Below are 15,549 nucleotides of genomic sequence, written 5' to 3'. Positions count from 1 at the left end.
ATAATCAGGTTATTCATCCTTCCTGCTGAGATTTTATAACATCCCCTTCCACCCATAAAAAATGTTTTGTGGTGGGGGGGGGGGGGGGAGGTTAAATTATCTTCTGTACTTTTTTTTTAAAGATGCTTTCTAGCTCTCTTCCCTTCGGTCATTGCAGGGTGGGGAGAAGGGATGGGGGAGAAGAGATGGGGGAAAAGAGATGGGGGGGGGGAAAGATGTGGGATATAAATGGGAAAAAGGGAGGGGGGAAGGGATGGGGAAGAAGGGATAAGAACTAGAAGGCCCATAATCAAATAATCCCACCCCTTAAAACGCCCTTATTTAAAATTAGTATATATAATCAAAATCTTCAAAATGCCCCCCCCCCCTAGACAAAGTGCTTCGCACGCCACTGAATTTACTTTGACTGTCTTCTGTCAGTCGTCATACGACATACGTGAAAAAGGATTTGTGACCTTTTCCTCCATAAATATATTGATTTCAACAAATGCTCTTTAAATCTCCTCGTCTTTATTCTTATCCATAATTTTTTGTGCTTTGATAATGAAAGCATTTCCAAAATGAGTGTTTTTATCTCCCTCCCCCTCTATTTTTTAAAAGGGGGGTTGATTATCCTTCCTGCTAAGATTTTGTAACATTCCCTTCCTCCATAAAAAAGGTGTGACTTTCATATGGGGGGGGGGGGGGGGGGCGCTAGGTTAAATTTTCTTCTTTACACTTTTTTTAGTAAGATGCCTTTTAGACCCCATTCATTCTGTCATTTAAAATTGGTATACATATTTATAATCAAAATCTCCCCCCCCCCACCAATCCAATATATCTTATTAAAAACTTAATTATCAAATTATGAAACTGTGCAAAAATAATTACAAAGGAAAGTTTTGTCAATTATTGTTAAAACACGTTTCCAAAATTGCAAAGCAGCCACATTTATTTTTAAATGCGTTGCTTCTCTATATTCGTACGCGCGCTATAAGGTGGTGAAAAGAAGTGATAACACCCCCATTTATGCTGAAATTAATATTCGCGGGATCAACCCGGATCTTAGCCATACTGAATAATAGCACATCGTAGTTTTGACAATATAATAACAAGAACTGAAATTAATCTTTGAATTTTTTGTTTTATTATCCGAGGAAAGCTGTCTATAATACGATGCGATAAAAAATCCTCAATATCTGCCGTATCTATGGACACAATGCTTCCTTGTTAATTAACTAAATGAGAGTCTGTAATTAAGCTGTAATGACACACATTTACTTAAAATTTAGAAAACAAACTGTAGACAAAATATTCAATATAGTTACTATTGAATTCCTTTATAAACAACCAGCGCCTACGCCCTTAGAATCCTTTTAACGATTAAGAGGATACTTCACTTTATTCTTTTAAAAAATATAGATATAGATAGCGGTCAGCCTTCTGAAAGTGGACCCATTAGAATAATTTTGAGAAAACAAGGATAACAACATTCATAAAAGCGAAGCTCTGAAACGGTATGACAGACGAACATTAACTTTTGTTGAGAGTCAGAACTGAATATACAAAATAAGAATATATAAGTTTGGACAAAATTATACGTATATTTCTTGCAAAATTTCTTAAATACAGAATTCTGTTTATGGACATACTGACATTTTTAGGACTTGATTATAGAGATGCTTTCCACATGATATTGTACCTTATTGTAAATGGAATCAGTGTTCAGTAATCCAAAAATCAATTTGATGATTTTATCACATAATAAATTGTTGTTAAAAAGTTAAAAAAACAACATGCTTTAAATGAACGTACGGACATTCTGGTAACGATTATAGAGTTGCTACGCTTTCAAAATAGTACCTAACTACTACAGAAATCAAAGTTTAAAATTGATAGGACAATTCTAACATCCTAAATTATCGAAATTATTCTATCCATTCCGGACGGACTTACCGACCCTTATTATAGAAAAGCTTCGTTTTAAAAAATTAATAATAAAATTCAACTTAAGCATTTATTACAAAAAATGTGTAAATCTTGAAATTAATGACAATACATGTTAGTTAATAAACAGAAAATAGATTGATAAGGTGAATAATGTCATTTCTGTAAACACCTAAAATAAAAATTTAATTAGTAATTAATAGTTATTTCTCGTATCGTATTATAAACGGCTTTCCGCGGATATAGGATGTACAATTATACATTATACAGCCGAAGGCACCGGCTAAAAAAACTAGTTTTAATCTTATGATTGTACATTTCTATATTCGTATAAAACTGGATATACGATGCTAGACATAGTTTTTTCGTATTCATGAGAACCGGTTCCTATCTACCGGATTCAAATGAATACGAGAAATATTATTAAATCTTTTAAGTAGCAAATCTTATCTAACTAAATTGAGTCTGTGTGAACACAAATCTTTACAAGTAATGAAGATAATGATTAATGTTTAGATGTATCTAAGTCTGCTAATTTACAGTGCTACTTCCGTTTTTGGTTATAGTCAATAAATTATCCTTGTGAAAATATTATTCATGAAAACTAGGGGGAGGGGGGGGATTTTTGTCTAGAGGTGATTTCTCATGAAAAGGATGGTGGTAACATTCCCCCCAAAAAGTTATAAATCTTCCTATGGCTTGAGAATTTTCAGTGTAAAGGAGAACCATGCTATAAATCTTTTGTACACAGAGCCAGACAAACATCCTGTTTAAGAATTTAAGAATTCAAAAGCCAACCTAAGGAGAGTCAGCGTCCTTGATGATGAACATCTCATCCTGGTCTCTCATGATGAACAGGACAGTATCCAACCTGTTGAACAATACCAATGAGAAAATTATATTGGCAATGAATCATAAGCACTAGCTTGCTTGTAAAAAAAATAAATCATAAAACAAAATAACCTTATCATAATCAAAAAAATCTTTCTGATTTAATCATTTCCTCTTCATTACATGGCTTTAAAAGATTAGATTTCAACTTAATGGGGTAAAAACACTTTCAATAAATCATTTTTGTAAATTTATTTCATTGGTTCCTAGCAGTAAAGCATTCAATATCTCCAATCTCATCAATATCATCATCATCCTCTGGCTTATCCTCATATACAACAACCTTAAGATATCCATTAATATTATCCATAAGTTTTGACAATTTTAATGGTACATTTTAATCTAATTATGTTAGATTAACTGATAGTTCAGAATAAATATATAATACTATGTACATGTTACTGAAAGTATCTTTTCTATAGAATTTATTTAAACTAAATTACTTGATAGATATTAAAGATGTAAATAGTAATTACGTACCCTTGTGAGTGAATCATCATCAATGTTAGTATCCATAAGTTCAGTGGTCTTAAATCTGGTAATCTTGTCATCACAAGTCAACACATAGAAGGCATCCTGAAAAATAATTCATTTGAATTTATCTCCAATACACAATCTGTCTTTGTAATTAGTTTCTTTTATGACAAGCTTTAAACTATTTTCTTAGTTTCTGATAACTTTTACCAAAAACAATGCGTTTAATTGTTTATGAAAAAATTCTTGTTGATGTTATAGTCAATTTTTTAAATTGTAGATGTGCCACTCTTTTTGATCAAATTACTATTCTCCAAAAAGATATTTTTTTATAAAGTAACATAAATAATCAAAAACTTGCCCTTCTTGCAGACTTCTGCTTGCTATAGAGATTGAGAACTTGTTTAACAGGAGCTTCAAACTTGAGAGTGCGCAACTTTGATTGTCCTCTGCCAACAACCTCTAATTGTGGAAGGGCTCTCTTCTCTTCAACAAGGTCACGTCTGATGATAACAATTTCATTTCAATTAAGCTGTAAATATTTTCAAAAACTAAAATAACATACTATTAAAAAGAATAAGTATGTTTTGAGCTCTCTATATCAAATGTAAAATTTTTCTTATATTTTGTAATTATGGATCAACAACATAAACAACAACAAAAGGTCCTAACACATTCAAGACAACATTGATATTTTTTACTTTCTGTTCCAGATTCTTACTAATTAGAACAATTGCAATCTATAAGATATAAGGAAAATCAAAATGAAAAGTTCCTGAAAAGTTCACTGTCAGTTGAGTATGCTATGGCATTAACATACTCTCCATCATTTACATCCTCTAACAATACTCTGGGGCTTCCTAGTAAAAATAAACCTATTAACAAAGTGTATGAAGAACATATATACACTAGCTGCTGCACCTCCAGCATCTAGGGGCTCTATTTTCGATGGGATAAGGAAAGGCAAAAATAGCCTAAAACCACCTCAAGGCCTTTAAGAAGCTTAACTGTAAAGGAGAACCATCTCATTTCAGCGCTTAGCGAGATACTTTGCTACAAACAGAAAAAAGCTTACTAATTTATATAATAGGACTAGCGGCTACGCCCTCTATTGCCACTGTAAATGTTTTATTTTTATTTTATGTCTTGTTGCGTTCAAGTCTCTACCAAATTTTAGATTTTTTGTGATTTCTCTTGGGAGGGTGGTGGTACCCTCCTCCAAAATAGTTATAAACCTTTTCTGTACCTAAGGAGAACCCAATCAGTTTAGCAGTTAACAAGATCCTTCAGTACAAACAAACAGAAAAGAAACAAACAAAGAGATAGACTGACATCAAGTTACTTTATTATAAGAATATACATAAACAAGGAAAAGTGTAAAATAATAAAGTTATTAAAGATTACAGATGTAAATTTAAAAATTCTATTTGTAAAAGTAGATAAGTTCAACAGATATTAGAACCTACAAAGATAATGTTTATTTTCTACTCATATTTGCCAATTCCCTATCCCAGCTTACCATAAATTCTGGAAGGAACCTTGCACTCAAACTCCTCCAGGGGAAAGTCTCCCTTGTTTCTCTCCCTGTAGAACTCTCCATCCAAGGCCATGCTGAACTTGGACTTCCTCTTGGCCTTGCTCACCAAGTTCTTGTCCTCCAGGGTGATGACTGACCTAGCATATATTTATAAAGTGACAAGAGACTATCATCCTGGAAAATTTTACTGTTGGTTTAATAGATAAAGAAAATTAGTCAACAAACTTTTTCCTTTCTTTAAATTTTGTAATAAAAGATATTTGCATACCTGCCCTTGTTGGAATAGACCCAGATCTTTCTAGCCTCCACATCCTGAATGGCAAAGATGGGATCATCTCTTGCCTTGATTTTGTCAATGAGCTCTCCTCTCTCACCAAGACAGTATAACCATCCTTGTTGATCACCAGCATAGAACAGGGATCTTCCCTGAAAACAAATTTAAGCACAGAATAGTCTAATATTTATGAAAGATTAAAACAGAGTCAAATAAAGAAAAAAGTGTTAAAAAAATATCACATTTCTATACCAGTGATCTAAAAAGGTGTAATGAATTTCATATCAGTGTTTGTACACAACACACATATTAATCTACCTTAACATCATAAGTATCAGCAAGAACGGCTGTAATTGGTGAACCTTGCTCAGTAAGGTCATCAGTTACAAATTTTTCTATCTTCTGGCCAGAGTAGATACAGGCCACCTAAACAAAGACAAAGCATAAAGAAATACACCAGCTATCAATTATCTCATTAATATAAATATTTATACAATTATAAATTGAATTTTGTTGGATTTAAAAGCATATTGAAATATACAAAAAATATCAGTTGCATGTTTTTTGCCAAAACATATATCTTTTTTTATAGAACCCCCCCAATAAATCTATATAAAGTAAAATACCTTTCCATTGGAAAGACCAGCCATAACATGGCTCTCATCCATGGACAATGAGATAACATTATCCTCAAATGCCTTAATAACTTCCTTCTGATTAGTCATCCTTTCCTCTCCAAAGATTGTTGGGATACCTGAAACAAAAAATTTGAATTAGTTAAGGGAAAACCCGCAGCTTTCCCCCGTTTAAGTTGTCAGCAATATAAATCTTAGAAATCTAAGATTCATATGCTCACCAGTTGATGATGTCTTCACAGATGCTTTTGAGGTAGTCGTTATATTGGTCTTGTTCATGGGGTTCCCCTTGATTTCAATGTTGGGTGCCTTCTTGGCTATGTAAGATTGAACTTTAACCATTTCAGATCTGTATTTTCTTTCTTCAACATTCTTTGATTAGTATTTATACTATAGCTATAAAATAATACAGATAACAATATCAGCTAATAATTCGGATCTACTGCAGTTCACGGTAAAATATTGCTGGTAACGCAATTTTCCAAAAATCTATGAATTTTAAAGGCTGCTAGCTGCCAAACGGCTGAATGTACAGTCATACCCACACACCATTTTAAGCGGCATAAGAAGGCCTACAAATAATCTGGAATAGCCAAGATCCAATGATGCACAGGGATTGCTTCACTGAAGAAAAAACGCTTAAAACAGGTCTTTTTCGCGCATTTCTCTGCACTGCGAGATAATTATGCATTATTGATTTATGGCTGTTCCAGATTATTTGTAGGCCTTTTTATGCCGCTTAATAAAAAATATCAAATAAAATTGCGTTACCAGCAATATTTTACCGTGAACTGCAGTAGATCCAATAATTCTTTTCAATCATCTACAGTGATTGTAAGTTATCTAGATCCCAATAATAGACAACCATTGTATCTCATTGATTTCAGGAATATTACTTGTGCAAGACTTGAACTAATAATTGAACCACTCTAGACTATCCTCATCCCCTACTCTTTTATTTTCTATTTAGTATATAATCTTGTGCAGTGTTCCCATGACCTAACCTAACTGAGAGTAAGTTCAAAATCCTTTTTTTTGTTGATTAAAGTTTGTTTAAAAAAATGCCAAATCAATAATGAAGTAGCTATATCAAAACCTTAAAATCTCTAAATTTTTTAATTCCATCATTATCATCTGCCATGGCCATATATTGATTATATGAAACTAAAGCTTCATTAAATCTTTTATCCAGGAACTGAATCTCCTGAGCTAGTATGACAGGATCAGATTGTTTCTGTCTACCACCTTTGTTGACAATACTCTTACTATGCTCTGACAACAGCTTGTTGATTTCTTGGAACTCATTAGTCACAAAGCTTTTGAGGATCGGCTTTTTAGCTTCTTGATCTGCCTGTCGGCGTCTTTCTCTCTCCTCTTTTGCTTCCTGGACCATGGCAGCACGCTCCGCCTCTTTTTCTTTCCTCTTGCGGCGCTTCAGTTCCAGGTAGAAGTTTTCAGCCTCAATTTCTGCTTTCTCTGAGGCAGTTAGTACTTGCTGGTGAGCATCCCTCATCTCACTGGTAAGATCAAAAATTTCCTTTTACTTTTTTAAAAACCAAATATTAATTAACTTTTATAACATGCAATATGAAAATGTAGCTGGACAAAGTATCTAAAAAATCAGCCATGTTACGTCATAAAATGAAGGAGATGAGAGGAGAAGTAGGAAAGAAAACCCTAAAAATGAGATAGACAATCCCTCTTTTTATGACGTCACAATGCTGATTTTTTGAGACACTTTTCCAGCTAACATCAAATTATAGCCCTCTACGGATATTGATATGAAAGAATATAAGATTAAAACCATTTTTATTAGCCACGAAGGTCAGAATTCCCGGTCTAATAAAATTTTTAATTATTTTGACTATAGAGATAAGAAAAAGAAATTTTTTTTGTTTCTATGTTCAATTAAATTGTCAAAATAAGTTCAAAAATTTGAAACAGGCCTTAGCAGAATTGATTTTATAAAATTCATCGAGGCTTGGGTGAGTGGACAATATATTATTCTCCCCTTAAAACGATTTATAGATAACACAATGTTTAGAAATGATTATTTTATCTACAGTTGACCTATCCCTATAGTCAATATTATAAAAAGTAAGGTAATCTCTCCTGTCTGTGACTCCACGGCTAGTAAGATTAGCAAACTGAAGATGGTATGACTCCCACAGCTCAACCATTTTGGTCAAGTTTTCCTTGTACCGCTGCACTAATCTGTGATTGCGGTTAGACGGGTGCCATGGGGGTTTAGATGATTTTTTATAGTCCAAAGGTTCATTATAGCCTCTAGGGACCTTGTTTTAAAGTACCTATGCATGGTTGGTCATATTAAATCCAAAATGAAAGGCTTCAAAAATCGAACTAAAGATAACAGAAGCATATATACAATCTTCAATTCTTAGAACATGAAGCAAATAAAAATGGTTCTTATAGTCTTCCATGTTAAAAATAGTTAAATAGTAAATAGTATTTAAATACATTAAATACATTAAAAACAAAAGTAAGTTATAAACAAGGAGATATTTGCTTAAAGAAGGTGTATCAACTTTTTTTTATAGCTAGCCGGTTCTTTTAGTAAGTAGTAGATGTAAAATTTTTCATAGAATTCAGATATGCAATCGGTTTTTTTTGTAGACCTCTTATTTTTTAAGTAATTTAAGTTTTTTAAAAAAATAATTAAGTCGGTTTTAAGGTACTAAAACGCAACAAAATCAAAGAAGAAAATGGCCAGTAAGAACAAAAATAGTAAGATCTTTAATTTGACACCTTACTTTTAAAATTCTGTTGAGTAATTATTGAAAAATCTATTTTTTTAACCTCGGTTTAATAAAAACTTTAGACCTAAATATTTTCTCAAACAGACATAAAAAACATGGGTTCATATATACCTTTAGAATCAGAAAAATATTACGAATCCATTGTAAGCAAAATTGAAAAAAAGTAAAAAAATAAAAAAATAAACAAATGGCCAATTATATTTTTTGTTCAGGCAACACTATTGTCTTCCCTTTTTTACCCCCTCTTTACCCCCTTCCCATTTTTATACTCAATTCAAGAATTAAGACGTTGCCTGTACAATATAATATGATATTTTCATATAATTCCTTTTATTGTAGTTTATATACTATATTGTAAACTTTTTTTTTCAATTTTGCTTACAATGGATTCGTAATATTTTTCTGATTCTAAAGGTATATATGAACCCATATTTTTTTACCTGTGAAATAATAAAATTAAGTTCAAACTTTTTATTCTCGTGGGTTTAAAAAAATCGATTTTTTCAATAATTACCTGACAGAATTGAAAAAGTAAGGTGTCAAATTAAAGATCTTACTATTTTTGTTCATAATGACCATTTTCTTTCTTTTTTTTGTTGCATTTTAGTACCTTAAAATCGACTTAATTTTTTTTTAAAACTTAAATTACTTAAAAAATAAGAGGTCTACAAAAAAACCGATTGCATATCTGAATTCTATGAAAAATTTTACATCTACTACTTACTAAAAGAACCGGCTAGCTATAAAAAAATAGTTGATACACCTTCTTTAAAAGAAAAAATCCTCTAGTTTTACAGTAAATTATTCGTCTTTAAAAGAATAGGAACTCTATAAATAAAACCCCCCTGACACCATCCCTGTTTGAATGGCTACGCCTAGATTACCTATAATTTTCCTTTGAAATTGCATCCAATATTTTTTCCGAAGTTTTGCTTATTTTTTCTGCCTCCAAGTCTCGAAGATTTAGAATTTCCTCGGCTGATTTGCCCTTAGTTAGATTTTCATTGCTGCCAGCTGAGCTCTCCTCTCGAATTAAACTTGCAGACATTTTCCCTCCTTTGGTTTCTGATTATCCTTTCCTTATGAAATCTAAACTAAGATCACAATGTAAGTTGGGAATCAATATAACGTAACAAAATGTTTACACAAACACAAGCATTTATGATAGTTTTATTGTAGCTACTCTTCTTAAAGAACAAAAATAAAATCATTATTATTGATAATTTATGAAAATTTACTCAATAAACAGGTAAATATTAATGGTTGAACCGCAGGATTAGAGCTCCCTGCTAGAAATAAGTGAAAAGCTACGACGAATAAATGAAAAAATACGACGAAACCCGCTACTGTGTTTTGTTTTACTGATCCCAACTTTTATTTAAAATACAGATTGATAATAAGTAATAAACTAAATGTCAATAAATTGCCTTTATGTTTAATAGGAAATATATTGATTCTATGACCTTTGTTATACATAATTTCGATAAATTCCAAAAGTAAATGTATTTATAAAAATGTTCAATACATTGTAGAATGTTCAAGTAAAGGTTAGGGATCTAAAGGGATAAGACAATGGACAAAAAATTGCCATAAATCCCCAATGATGATTAACCAAAATACTCTTTTTTTAGTTGAAAATAATTGAAAAAATGAATACCACTGGTTTTGATCTCACCAATCAAAATTGAAGAAAATCACCCAAAGTTTTTTATCCAATTAGTAAGATAACGTGTTATAAAACTTAATTTACTTTTCAATACCTCTTCCCTCCCTGAGTAAAGGTATTTTAGTAGGATCTATTAAATGTAAAAATGATCAAAACATAACCCCAACCAGTAAATTGCGTGGGTTGTGAACCTTCATTAATTGATAAAAGTGCAAGCGTGCCTACTGAAATCCAGGATTCCAATGCCCATAATCCCAACCCCTTGTTTTTATTTTATTTATTGGGAAATTGAAACATTTTAAACCCGTGGCGAGGACATATAAGAGATATATAGGGATAAGAGAATGACCGACAAATTGATGCACATCCCCAAAGATGTACACAAAATTACCCCCTTATTTTAGATTACAGTTAGTGGTTGAGACATCACATTAAGTGTTTTTCAAAAGTTGAGAATGGGGGTTTGTTAATTTGAAACCTCATTTTTAAAGGAAATTTAAATCTAAAGTAAATTGTCAAAGTATTTCTTAGCTATCGAGTTTCATGATGTACTATATTAAAATACAAAATTATAGAATAGTCATTTTATTTTTTAGTACAGATAATCGAAACTTAAAATGCCTATAAATATCAATATTTATGGTAGACAGTGGCGTACACAGGGTTTTATTAAGCAGAGGTGGATTCTTAAAAAAAAATTTGCCCCACCAATCGCTTAGTGGGGCAAAATTGTTAAAAATCTACCAAAATCACATTAAAAATCTACAAAAATTAAACAAAATCATAGAAGGGTTATTAACATAAGATTTCATTTAATTTTTGTAGATTTTTTATGTGATTTTAGGGGATTTTTCACGAAAACAATTTTGCCCCACTGAGCGATTAGTGGGGCAAATTTTTTTAAAGAATCCACCTCAGGTTGCGCGAAGTACCCCTAAATTGAACTAAAATCGAGTGGTATGAAATTTGGACAACAAGAGTAGTGTTATTTCCACGGGGATGTATCATTGTATACACCCTTCTACTCAAAACAAGTGCTCTACCCTTAAAATTGGGTATTTTTTAAAATGATGGGTTGAAAAAATTACTAGCTTTAAAAAAAATGGAAAATTGACCATAAAACGCACAATTTTAAGTGGGTTGGGACTTTTTTTTTTATCTCGACACCCCTTTGACTGTTTTAGGAGGGTGTATCAGGGGATGTAGACCTTTATCAATAGGGTTGCACGAGGTTGTATCCACCTCTCTTCTGCACTACTGCATCTCAATTTATTTGAGAAACTTACTGTCCACGACCGACCGATTAACCGACCATTACTTATAAAATTGCGTTGGTACCAAAAATAATCGATAAAGTTCATAGTGTTAGCAAAAATTAATTCTATAAATATATAATAATTGAGTATAATTGAGCAAAAGCAAATAACTTATTGTGTATTAATTGATAACGTAACAGATAAAATAAATATTTAAGCTTGGTTTACTTTACAAATTATTTTATTATAAATTAATGTCCTTATATAAAAGTAACAAGATGTATGATTATCCATTGAAAGAAATCGCCAATCATATGGCTCCCCTTTAACTTTCAACTAACCCTAGAGGTCTTTAAGGGCGTAGCCGCAAGCATATCTATAGAGGGTCCATTTCATCCAGTGCCCCTAGAGGTCCCAGTATATATTACAATTAAGATTCTTTAGACAGATCATAGATATAATATAATAGATGCGCAAAATTTAAAATTTAAGTTTTATTACAAATAATTAGGGAGAGAAAGAACAATGACAATTAAATTTATTAACAACCCCTAAATAATTTATCTTTTACTAACAAAATATTTTTACACTTTAAGTTAATTTAATGTGCATTGTCCTATCCCTATTACCCTAAAAATAATGGACCTGAATTGGTGAAGTTTGGATCTTGATTGTGTAAATTAAAAAAATTAGCGACATTTTATAGATATTCTTATCAAAAAGTATTATCAGTAATATTTCCATATTTTGAAAAATGAGTAATATTCAATTATATTTTTTTCTTCAAATGTGTTAAACAATTATAGAAAGTTATGAGTATAAAATATTTAAATTTTTTATTTGTCACTAGTGGATACGCCCCTCACTAAGGCCCTTTTTAGAGGTTTTTTTTTTGTATTAAGAATAACCTTATCGGTTCAGCGGTTAGCATGATCCCTAAGCTACAAACAATCATATTTTACTTTTAAATAGGAAAGAACGTGGAGTAGAAGGTAGTTCGATCCCTCTATGCAAATATTACGATTAAAAAAATGATAACATGTTCCAATAAAATAATTTAAGACTAAAATATTTTATTTCTCTTCAAATTATAAACTTCTGGGCTTTATTAACTTTTGCAAAATTTTACCCTAAGTGTCATAAAAATCAGATAATTATTCGATACCTTTAGAACATCTTTAAAAAAAAGATAACATCATAAAAGATGTTATGTTGTAAACTTAAATATTTGTAATATTTATTGCATTTTTAACCTAAATAAAGCAATTAATGGATAGTTCGTGTTAATGGTTTTCCTGGCAGGGATTAGTGGATACACTTTCATTTGAAATGTTGCAAAAGACCGATTTTCTGCTTTTTAGGAAAGCATTACTTTTTCCGGGTAAGGATGGGGGAGGGGGGGGGGATTACCCCCGTAAAGTTTGGTGCGCCATAGGAATTAATTATCTCCTAAATCCATGTAAGTATTATCCAACAAAATTGGTAAAATTTTTTGGCGCGCCATTTTACTTTGCCCCTTCCCCAAAAATTCCAAAATTTACAATTTTTTCAATAAATGTTAAATCATGACATTTTCGTAATCATAAGAGCTAGAACTTAATATCTTTTAGGAATCTATTTTTCTATTAAACACCCATAATGGTTTCCTCTCCAACATCGAAAAAAATGAGTTTTGATTCAGTTTAAAACTGACGACTGCCCGATCATTTACTGAAAATCATATTAGCTGTATGAGAAATATTTAACACACACATGCGTTGCTCCACATTTAATAGCCAAAAAACACCTTTTTAAAAAAATTGAGGAAAGGCACATCTCTTTACCCCTGTTACAAGGGAAGAGAAAAATGGGAAAATAAGTTAAAAATAGCTTTGTTAACTAATGGAACTTAATCATGATACTTAATATTTGATTACAAATAGGTTAACATATTTTTGACGGGGGCGTGTCACCCCTCCCCCAACCAAAATAAACAAAAAGAAGAATTAAACTGCTTTAATGTTTAATAGCGAAGTTAATCTAGAAGTAGGGTCTGTCTTGTTCGTATAAAAAAATGATAGATAATGAAAGTATAATAACCATTAATTATTAACAATAATCGAATGTTTTGATATAGTATGTAGTTGTAGGATTATTGGCGCTTAGCATATTTCAGGGAAGTTTGGTCAAGATCTAATTGGCGGCGAGGGATTAATATCCCACACCTATTATGAAAAAAGCTTATTTTTTTCTTATCGGTGCCATACATTGAATTAAAGGGGGTGGGGGGCGCATACTCCCTCAAAATAGCCTACATCCTTAACGAACATTGTGGAAGGATTGGATTAGTTAGATCATAACTAGGGGACATATAGATTTACTTCCTGTCACTTTAGTATACAGGTAAGATAAAAGTTTGAAGCTGGTTGCAACCTCCCTTTTCTTATGCCGAAGCTAAGAGCTAGATAGTATAAGGACAAAGCCATTAGCAAAATATATCTTCAGAAATGTTAAGGATAAATATTTAATCTTTAAAATACAATGTGTTGTGTTTTTTTTTATGTAAATGTAAAACTTTTATCCAACGATTAAAAGTCCTGTGGGACTGAAGGATATTTACGAGTAATTCTTTTTGTACGGGATCCAGGGATAAAGTAAAGCATCTAAAGAAAATTTTATGGTTTATCGCTCAGCGTTGTTTGATTCTCCATTTCCCATGCATAGATTCTATTTAATGCCAATAGCTTTAGATCTAAAATAGATAGACACTTATAAAATCAGAAATAGGAAAACAGCTGAGGAAAAATCCAGCCATATCTTTGGTTAGAAAGTGTACAGTATATTTTAAAGAAAGATAAGTTATTTTTTTCCATTTCATTCGCCTAGTGAGCTTGCCATAAATAGTCGAATTTCTTTCGATAAATTACATTGTGTAAAAATTTCTTCGCTCGTCAGCTATTAATAGTTGAATTTCTTAGGATAAAGTTAGCTTGTAAAAAATTATATTGTCCAAGAAATACGTCGCTAGTATTCTTGGTATGAATCATATACCCTAAAGAAACAAAAAAGTTTGTCTGTTATGAATCCCTTTTTGAGTTTGACAGATTACAATGCCAGATTTACCATCTCGATCTACCATATCTGTTCCTTTGAATGGAATAGGATGAAAATAATTAAATTTTGTTCTGTAATCTTTAATTGTCAATGGATAGCATTGTACATATGTGGTGTCTCCTTAGCTTAGCTATTGGGGCACCTAAAGTAGAAATAAAGCACCTCTAAGAAAATTTTATTTACTGTTAGAGCCGTTATGAAAAATCTAAACGTTTCTGAGATCTTTCGCTGTACAAATCTAGAAAATCTTGTCCAAATAAATATTTTTTAAAATTTAGATTAAATTAACAAATCAGATAAATCAGTTATATGGATATTTGGAACGAGATGGCCTATCCCTTATCCCTGATAAGGTTGTGTATAGGTCTACCGGGAGAACTTTATTCTGACAAGGCGTACAATAAATTTAAGATAAAGCTACCTTCCAGCTACCTCTTAATACGTTTTTTCTCCTTTTTTTTAATAGCAAAGCTACTTTATGATTTACTTTGTCTGTGTAATATATGTCAGTCTGTTATGCTATTAAAGAGATGGAATTTTACTGAACATTTCCTATATCAACCCATGAGCAATCAGAATATAATTTACTTGGTTCGGTGGTCTGTATGTTATGCTACAAAAAGGTTCTACATATGTATATATTTATTTTTCATGGCACTAAATATCTTCTAAATAACTTTCTTTTCCGTTTGTTTATATACCAATATTTTGCTAACAATATATGGGTTTGATTTTTTGCATTTCATTTTTTAATGTTAAAAAAACCTAGGTATGTAATTTACAAGATAAAAACTTAAATTTGCTGTTATCATACGAGTCTTCTTGTTTTTGAAGGAAATTAAGTATTTTCTAAAATGTACTGTTTTAAAAATAACTATTTTCCGACAAATTGAGTAAATGTGTTACCAAAAAAGATTATATTTATCTTGCTTTGAGTAAAACATATGCAGTATATATTTTTATATTTATAAGGCCCTACAGGATTAAAGAAGTAGGCAAAATCACAAAAACAAAAAGTGT

The 15,549-nt window shown here is 31.4% G+C and overlaps 1 protein-coding gene across 1 annotated transcript; it reads right to left on the bottom strand.

The window, feature by feature from the left end:
* Positions 1-1,985: 1,985 nt before the first annotated feature.
* LOC145329459 (uncharacterized) lies at positions 1,986-12,112 on the bottom strand. Its single transcript, XM_080173617.1, has 15 exons — positions 12,082-12,112; positions 9,399-9,603; positions 7,853-7,951; positions 6,834-7,257; positions 5,959-6,109; positions 5,729-5,856; positions 5,421-5,528; positions 5,097-5,254; positions 4,811-4,965; positions 4,071-4,151; positions 3,653-3,798; positions 3,298-3,393; positions 3,026-3,100; positions 2,725-2,799; positions 1,986-2,098 (listed from the first exon to the last, which is right to left on the bottom strand). The coding sequence occupies exons 2-14, from the start codon at positions 9,560-9,562 to the stop codon at positions 2,725-2,727; spliced, it is 1,860 nt and encodes a 619-aa protein (XP_080029743.1). The 5' UTR covers positions 9,563-9,603; positions 12,082-12,112; the 3' UTR covers positions 1,986-2,098.
* Between the last annotated feature and the right edge of the window lie 3,437 nt (positions 12,113-15,549).

This window comes from Acartia tonsa, chromosome 10 (assembly GCF_053477335.1).
Source record: "Acartia tonsa isolate MP-2025a chromosome 10, ASM5347733v1, whole genome shotgun sequence".
Lineage (NCBI taxonomy): Eukaryota > Metazoa > Arthropoda > Copepoda > Calanoida > Acartiidae > Acartia > Acartia tonsa.
Note: the sequence above shows the minus strand (reverse complement) of the source record. Positions and strands in the feature narration are given on the sequence as shown.